Consider the following 9,064-nt stretch of genomic DNA (forward strand, 5'->3'; position numbering starts at 1 on the left):
AGGCTTCAGGGAAGCTTCCAACTGGGGGTCTCTGATGCCAAATTCTACTCCTTTCCTGCTCAGTCCTCCCCCTTGTTTCCGGGTACTGGTCCCTGAAGGAAACAAGGTTTCTACCTGGTGCTTTCTATGTAGGTCAAATTCCATAACAACAACTCTCTGAGCCTTGCCACTCTGAGACAGCCTGGGCACAAACTCAGAAACCTTTGGGCCACTTTGCTGCATTTGCTGTAAGCCAAGGTTGGCAAACTATGGCAGCTAAGAATGGGATTGACATTTTTAAGTGGATGGGGAGAAAAAAAAGACAATGACTAACATTTTGTGCTATGTAAGAATTATATTAAATTCACATTTCAGTGACCATTAATAAAGTTTTATTGGAACACAGCCACATTCATTTGTCTATACATTGTTTATGGCTGCTTTTGTACTGCAACAGCAAAGCTGAGTGGTTGGGGCAGGCCGAGAACTACATGTCCCACAAAGCTGATAATATTTACCCTCTATCTGGTCCTTTTCAAAAAAAGTTGATCAGCCTCTGCTTGAAGCCCCAAGTCCCCTGAGCTGCCCAGCATTCTCAAAGCCTTCCAGGCAAAACCACATTCTCCCTAAATAACTGAAAAGGTAAGCATCCTATAATGGAATGTTAAATGTAAACGATTAGCTCCTTGGCCTTGTGTGGGCGTGGGGCCAAGATCTGGACCCTGGGGAAAGTGACACCCCTGAGAAGGTACACATTTGGTGCTGAGATGGGCATTAATTCAACTAAGAGAACATTAATTTGGTAAGACTGGGCACATGCAAAGTTCACTGTCACTCTCAGCAAAGAAGTTTAAGTCCCAGCTCCTCCACTTCCGTGACCTTAAAAAAGTCCTTTCCTCTACGCTTCAGTTCTCCGCAAGAGAGGATTTTCTAAGAATACATGATATTGCTAAGGAAATATCATGCCTGAATGCATGCTCCCAACATTCTTCTAGTCGATGGGAATTCAGCGACAAAACTATACCAAATCCCTGCCTGTGAAACTTGATGTTTTCGTTGAAGGCTGGGACAGAAAATAAATACATGTAATACATCAGGTGGTGAGCGGTTTGAAGACAGAAGGTGATGGGGTGTTATTTCTTAATCATGGTAGGACATGCCTGTAATGAAATATTATGCAGCTGTTGGAAAGAGTGAAACACATCTGTATATATGTGCTGTGAAGAGCCCCAGGGTAGATTGTTAAGGGGGGGGGGAAGCAATAGAATGTACGTATTGTGTAAGGAATAGGAAGTTAGTGAACTTGTATACTGGCACTTGGTTGTATGTGCAGACAGAAACATTGCCAGTATTTACCTCTAAGGGTGGGGCTGGTGAACAGGATGGGCTGCAAATAACTGCAGAAACTGAGCTCCAACTGCACAGACGTTATATTTACAGGCATGTATCTACACAGGCACAAAAAGTCTTTAAACACCAAACTGTCAAAACTAGAAGACATTCTTTCATTTTTTTATGCTTCTCTATAATTGGCTCTGTAACTTCTGAAAAATTTTTTAATCCAATTTTTTTTTTCCAGTCACATGTTGAACTTTACTAGACACAGCCTGGATGCCAGGGCCTAGTAGGCCCCACACACTGCCTGCTAGGCCCCGGACTGTCCAGGGCCGGAGGGAGGGTAGTTCATCCAAGGAAGTGTCAGACATGGTAACCCCACAATGCAACACTGTGGTTAGAGATTTTATATAGCTGGGAGATGGAGGGTTGCTCCACAGATGTATGAACAGGTCCAATCTTCCATAAATAAACCTACCGTGGAGAGAAAAATGACACTCAAATTCATCATTAGACACAGGGCACTCTAGATGGGTGGGGCTTTCTCACTGGTCAGGGGACCAGGATGGGTGACGAGGGGCCCAGACGTCCACAGCATGGGGCAGGGAGGGGTCAACAGATGATCGGCACTTGCACCAGGACACTGTATTTACAAGACCAACTACTGAAGGGACATGTGTGTCAGGCTGTTCATCCTGGAACAAGGAGGGGGTGATCTTTACATCATATTCTGTGGCTGGTGGGCTCAAAGAAGACTACTTTGTGGACAGAATGGGGGCAATGAGACCATACAGCGAAGGTGAGGATCAGGATCAGGCCCACAAATAGCCCTGGCTTCCGGGCAGCACTGCGTCCCCCACAATGCCGATAGCACAGCTGGCTGCTGGGCCACTCCGGCCCGCTCTCCGCTGGAGGAGATTCCCGTAGAGGCCGATGCAGTCATTCAGAGAGTTGGTGATAAGGACTTCCACCACCAGGTTGTAGATGGTGATAATGCCAGCCATGACTGCTGGGATGCCGGACTTCATGATCAGCTCTGGCCACGTGAGGGCCAGGACCACAATGCAGTGCTGTTCCAGGCTGTGCCACGGGCAGCACCCAGGGTTGTGGGATGGAGGCAGGAAGTCCTCAGGAAGAACAGCCACAGCTGGGTACTGAAGGAGCCCAGGTGGCTGTTTCTTTCTTTCCTCGAACCAGGCCCTCCAGCCCAACAGAATCCACCTCTTTCGCCAGCAGAGGCGCTTATGGCCCACTGGCCTGTCTGGGTTCTCACTGTGCTACGAAACCCAGCCGGAAACCCAGCCCGTGCTGCTCAGCACTCCCCTGGCCGGCTGCACAGACCACATGCTCCCCTGGAGCCTCAGTGCTGTGGACCCAGACACAGCTAGGTCTCATCCCCAGTACAGCTGAGGACACAAGCTCCAACAAGAGGTGAGTGTCTGGCCTAAGGTCGAACAATAGAGCTGTTTCTGATGGAGCCCTTTCCTCCCCACTTCAAAATGCCGGGTCAGGGGGAGATGAACTGTGGGCTAGGAGACATAGGCAGACTTCCTGTCCGGCAGAGGCCTCAGTAGCCACAAGCTCCATCAGCTGGGGTCAGGCAGGAGCCCTCTCCCATTCCAGGGTGCAGAGGCCCTGGGGAGGCAAATCAGTGTGGTCACGAAGAGAAAAGATGCTGCCTTCTTCCTGCCCAGGCTCAAGGCTTAGGAGCCCTGCTTGGCTACTGCAAAACCCTAATGTTTATGCATCAGCTATTGCCAGGCCTGGTGGCTGGAAGACAGAGCCTCAGGCTCCACTCCACCCCTCCCACGGAGGGAGGTAACAATTGGAGGCTTGTTTGGGTGGCCAGGGCTAGGCCTGCAGGCCTGAACACAGCTTCTCTCAGCCCAGGAGTCCTGTCAGGAGGCTTCCCAGCCTCTGCCATCACGGGGACATCGGTTACCAGATTGAGTGAGTGGCTTCGTCACCTCTGTGCCCGGGAGTGAGGTGGGGGAAGGGGTGAGGTTGCAGGTCCCAAGCCAACACTGCACACTTTCCTCTTTGTCCCAGGCCTCCCCAGCTCTGCCAGTCTTGGGGAAGTGGGCAGCTGGATGCCTGTATCCTTGGTACTGGAGCAGAGCTCTGGGCCGACACCCCGTGACCAGGAGGCACTGGGCAAAGCTGAGCTCCTTGAAGTCACAAGCTGATTACGAGGGATTTGAGGCTGGTCCAGCTCCAGGGCAAATAGGGTCGAATCCTTGGATGGCTCTAGACAAGGATCATCTTGGGGCTATTTACATGATTTGCACACCCAGGCTGGCCATACAAAGGGTCTTTCCACTTAAAATAGCCGCTGCCCTGATTGAGGGCAGAGAGCCAGTCTCACTACATCCACCAGGGGTAGCCAAGCCTCCATTTACTGAGAAGGAAACCAAGACTCCAAGGAAAGCCACTTCTTCAAGGTCAGAGTTTAGTGAGAACATCTAGTGTTTTGTTTCCATTCACAGTAGAGTTTCAGTTGTTAAGTTATGTCTAATCCAACTTTCAGGCTCCTATGGCATGCAAAAAAAACACGGCAAGTCCTGTGTCTGGGGATGCCTGCTCCTTTGGGGTGGGTGGAGGATGGCACAGACAGGCATGTGGAGAAGAAAGCATCTTTAAGAAAAAACACAGCTCCGTAGAAGGACTCAAATCTTTTGTGATAACCTTATCTTAGTCAAATCTCTTCCCTTCTCTTGGCTCAGTTTCCCCATTTGTCAAATGGAGGGCTGGGCCATGGCTGGAAGGCCCCTCCTGCTCTGGGTTCCCTCCACCCTCTAATGTCATCCTGGAAAGGCTGGCAGCATGTCTTGGTGTGGGAGATTCAGTGTGTGATCTTGGCAAAGTCATTTTTTAGTGGACCATGAGGTCATTGTGACTTGTATCACAGGGCAGTTGTGAGGATTCTAGCAGTTAACGGACATGAGCATTCCTTTCAAACTATCCCAAGGCTGACCCAAATTCAGAAAGGTAGGCGGGGAGCCTAAAAAAAACAAAGCAAAGAAGCCCAAAGCAGGGCAGGGCAGTCATGTGAGTGGACCCTCCCTGGTCTGGCACTCCCACCCATGTGCCATCCCGATTAGCTTCCTGAGAAGCCCCTACTAGGAAGAATGGGTTAGTGGGAGCTTTAATGATTTACCTGACTTAATATCCATGGGCCAGCATCCTGACTCCCCAAAAGCTCACACTTCCAGAATGCCAGCTTCTGGACAGAGGCCAAGGCCCAGGTAGGTACAGGTCACCCAGGGCCCAGGTAAGTGCAATGCATCGTGGGAGTCCAAGGAAGCAAGGAACATTTACGGAGCATCTAAGGGGACAAACATACATTCTTTTCTGAATTCCTAAACACTGTAATGATGATAACTGGGCAACTGAGCTAAGGCGGGATTCAAAACCACATATCCAAGACTTCAAACACCTCTGCTTGGCCGTGTGCAGTAGCTCACACCTGTAATCCCAGTACTCTGGGAGGCCGAGGGGGGCAGATCACCTGAGTTCAAGAGGTCGAGACCAACCTGGGCAATATAGTGAAACCCCGTCTCTATAAAAAATACAAAAATTTAGCCGGCATGGTGACACCTGGAAGGTAGAGGTTGCAGTAAGCCAAGGTCGTGCCATTGCACTCCTACCTGGGTGACAGAGTGAGACCTTGTCTCAAAACAAAAAACAAAAACCTATGCTCTCTGCACCATGGAGAGGCTGAGGAAACCTGCAGATTTCTGATTTTTCCTTTTCTGGAAGGCAGAGACTGGCCAGTAAAGTAATGAGTGATGGGCATAGGCAGGACTAGTTACAAGTTCTTCACAAAGGGTGGGGAGAGACATCCGGGACAGGGCTTTCTTTTGCGTGCTGCCCAGGAGGGATTGTGAGAGAACCCCTGGCTTGGAGGCAAGACAATTCCATCTGTCCTCTACTTTCTAGTCAGCTAAGCTCATGATGAGTTACAGAGGAGCACAATGGAACACAGGGAAGTTAGTTGAGTCAGTTCCCATTTCCTAGGAGACAAAGAGGAACATAGCAGAACCAAGGCTTTGGAGCCAGACACACCTGGCTTTTAGACCTTGTGTGAAAGGCAAGCGATACAACCTCTCCAGGCCTCAGTTTAACATCGTGCACAAGAAGGCTGTGCTTGCCAGTCAAATCAGGAGTCTCCAAAGGGAAGGGCTTTATCCCAGAACGTATATGGAATGATCTACACAAGATTTGGAGGGGAAAATGACTATAACTCCTATCTTGTATGTGTTTGTCTTTTGAAATTTCCATTTTGGTTGGGCAAGGGGGTTCACGCCTGTAATCCCAGCACTTTGGAAGGCCGAGGCGGGCGGATCACGAGGTCAGGAGTTCAAAACCAGCCTGGCCAACATAGTGAAACCCCGTCTCTACTGAAAATACAAAAATTAGCCAGCCAGGCATGTTGGTGCACACCTGTAGTCTCAGCTACTCAGGAGGCTGAGGCAAAAGAATCACTTGAACCCAGGAGGTGGAGGTTGCGGTGAGCCAAGATCACACCACTGCACTTCAGCCCAACTAACACAGTGAGACTCTGTCTCAAAAACAAAAAAAAAAATTTCTATTTTATGAAGGCATATAATCTGTTAGTATCAAATCGCACGTGCATGAATGTATAAATGCAGATACCTTAATTACCGACGAGGTAGACAGTGGAAAATGTGGAGAGCACTGCATGAAGAGCAGCCACCTGCCACACTATTTAGAACCAGCTGGCACAAGGGGCCACCTTTGAAGACCGGCAAACTCTCTCCCTTCTGCCCAAAATTCAAGAAATGTTGTGGTGAAGAGAGACAGTGGAGACAGAAATGAAATTAAATCTGATTGGCCTGGGTTTAAACCCAGCTCAGCCACTTACTAGCAAACTTATTTGTGTGACTTCAGCAAACTTATTTCCCTTCTCTGAGCTCCAGGCTGGTGAGGAACCAGCAGGGCTATAGGGTCGATGATGCTGAGAAGTAGTTTGGCTAAGAACCTGTTGGTTCTCTCCTCCACTTCTCTGTCTCCATGTGAAGTAGTCGCTTATCCACTCAACAGATAAATATCCATGTCTGGCATTGCATGGTGAATAGATAGTTCCTTCCCTAGAGGAAGTGACAAAAGTGATCTCTATCTTTCAGGTGGAAAAACTGAGGCCCAGAAGTTAAGCGGCCTTCAAGAGCCCTGAGATATTTAGACAGTCAGGGTCCCAGCCCTTGCCACTAGAGCTAAAACAGCTTCTCGCTTCACTTTTGTTTAGTTATATCCCACCCTTACAGCTCACCTATGATTGCAGGGAGCCTTCCCCGGGAACTTCCTCGGGGTCTCACCTCAAGCAAGGGCCCAGGAAGGGTGAAGCAAGTCGTCTGGATTCATGGATTCAACAGGTGTGAGGCGGAAGGCCTTTTCCCGCCGAGGGTACAGCCCAGGTCACCCCGCTCAGTCCCACCGGACATCTCCACCGCCGGTAGGAAGAGCAGTTCAGAATTCAGTGCTACCCCCGAGTCCCAGCTAAGAAAAAAAGGGCCATCCAGGTGCCCTCCCAGCTGAGGAGATGGAAAAATCCAAGTATAACAGATAAGAGGGAGCGTTTCAAAAGAAAAGGGGACTTGAAAATATTCTAGACTAGGGGGAGGAAGGGCGGGCAGGTGGAAAGAAACAAGGCCCAATACACAGGAGGGGCTCAACAAACATTTGTGGAAAAGGAATCGCTCTGCGGGAGTCACAGAGATGCCCTTCAGAAGCCCCTATACACAGGAGAAAAGAAATCCTATCTAGGCAGTTGTTTGTCCTCAGAGTCCCCATTCCTACCACGTTCCCCAGCCCCGTGGCCTGCGCGCTTCCAGCTCGACTCCAGCCTGGGGCTCTTTCCCGACCCCCGGCTACCCGCCCGGCCCCCAGGGTAAACGCGCCTCTCCCGAGCCCATCTCCGCGGGACTGGGCCAAAGCTCTGGGGCCTGCACTCCTCCAAAAGGAGGGCCTCAGAGACCCGAGGTTCATCTCAACCCCCGCGTTCGAGCCCGGGCCTGGGGAAAGTGCTCTCCCCTCAGCCTCGGCACCGCGGGGGACTGGCGGGAGGAGTCAGGGAGGCTGGTGGGGCACCTCGCACCAGGCCGCGCACCTACTGGGGCGCCCGCGCCAGGGGAGCCGGCGGAGAGCCGGGGCGGGTCCCGCCTCCTCAGCGCGCCGGGGCCTGGGCCGGGCCGGGGGCTCGGCCCGCTCAGCCAATGGGCGCCGCGCTCGGGCCCCCTCCCCCGCACCGGGAGGAGCCGGCAACGGGCCGCCGCCGCCGAGGTCGTGTGCGACGTGCCGCGCCCGGGCCCTGGGTCCCCCGCCGCCGCCGGGCCGCGTGGACGGCGCGGGGCCCCCGGAAGGAAGCCTTGTGCTCAATACCGGCGCCAACTACGCACGCGGCGCCCTCCGGCCGGCTAGATCCGAGCCCATCCCCACCGCGGCCAGCGGCCCGGCGGGGCGCTGCGCTCGGGACCCGCGCGGAGCCAGGCTCCGAGAGGCGCGCGGCCCACCCCGGGCGCACAGCGCGGCGGGGCAGCGGGGGAGGCTCTGGCCGGCGGAGGGGCGGGCAGGAGTCCGCGCCTTTGTTCCCGCCGGAGGGCCGGCGGGCGCGCGACTCACCTTGCTGCTGGGCTCCATGGCAGCGCTGCGCTGGTGGCTCTAGCAGTGCCGGTTGCGCGGGTGGCGACGGGCGGGCAGGCGGCGCTCTCCGCCTCAGACTCGTGCTCAGGTCCCGGGACTCCCACTGCGACTCTGACTCCGAGTCCGGTCGCTTGGTCTCCCGCTCTCTGGAACGCTCACTCGGGATCTGCAACCGGTGACCGCCACGCTTACTGGTGCTACCTCTTGCCTCTTGCGGGAGAGCGCGCGGATCGTGGCGTTTATAGGACACTGGCCATTGGCTGGCGACGACGGTGTGTCGGGGGGGTGGGTTGTGGGTAGGACCTCGGGGCGGGGCCTAGGGCCCAGCCTGTCCTGGGCGGGGCGCGGGGAGGGGGCGAGGGGAGTGGCCGGGGGCGGGCGCGGGCGCGGGCGCGGGAGGGCCCCTAACCACCCCCTGCTCTGGCTGAAGATCGACCCGCTCTCTGCGTTGGGACCGCGGTGGGCGTTCGCTGTGTGACTCAGGGCAAGTGTGCACGCCTCTCTGAGCCTCCGCGGCCTTCTTTTCTAGCAAAATGGTGGAGCCGGTACCCGGCTGTAAGGCAAGCTGGGAGGCGCGGAGTAGCGGGTGGAGAGCTGGACTGGAGTTCTCACTCGGCCGCTGGGTGACTTCGGTGCACTAGGGATACTAACAGTATCGCCTCATGGGATTGTAGGAGGACTAAATGGCCTAATATTTGTGAAGTGTTTAGAACAGCGTCTACTGCGTGGAAAGTAGTATTTATTTGTTAGAGAGACTTCAGGAGGTCTTGCTCAGTGATTGACTTCTCCCTTCCCTGTCTCCACCCCCCACATTCCCGTTTGTAAGCCAAGCCTTGCTTTTGCACCGGCCAGGCTCTCTGCCTGGAAATGCATACCCACCTCAAACTAGGGCTTTAAAACCTCCTCCTCTGGGACGCCTTCCTCTCCTTCTCACAGTTCAGGTGAATCTGTGGTGTCCTGTAAGTGTGGAAAATATGAAAGGCAGTTTAACTGACGTTAAGGACAGGAGAGACCTCGGGTTTGAACCAGCTCAACTGTATACTAGCCCGGCCCGCGATCCTGGGCGAGTTCCTGGCCAAAGAGGTTCAGT

General features: G+C 53.5%; 1 protein-coding gene across 1 annotated transcript in view; it reads right to left on the bottom strand.

Moving 5' to 3' along the window:
• SLC2A1 (solute carrier family 2 member 1) overlaps positions 1 to 8,231 on the bottom strand; it is a 32,420-nt gene extending 24,189 nt beyond the window's left edge. Inside the window, exon 1 of the mRNA XM_039474100.2 lies at positions 7,954 to 8,231. Coding sequence (XP_039330034.1) covers positions 7,954 to 7,971 — 18 coding nt within the window. The 5' untranslated portion in view covers positions 7,972 to 8,231. The remainder of the gene's footprint in view (positions 1 to 7,953) is intronic.
• Positions 8,232 to 9,064: the final 833 nt, after the last annotated feature.

This window comes from Saimiri boliviensis, chromosome 11 (genome assembly GCF_048565385.1).
Source record: "Saimiri boliviensis isolate mSaiBol1 chromosome 11, mSaiBol1.pri, whole genome shotgun sequence".
In the NCBI taxonomy this organism is placed as follows: Eukaryota; Metazoa; Chordata; class Mammalia; order Primates; family Cebidae; genus Saimiri; species Saimiri boliviensis.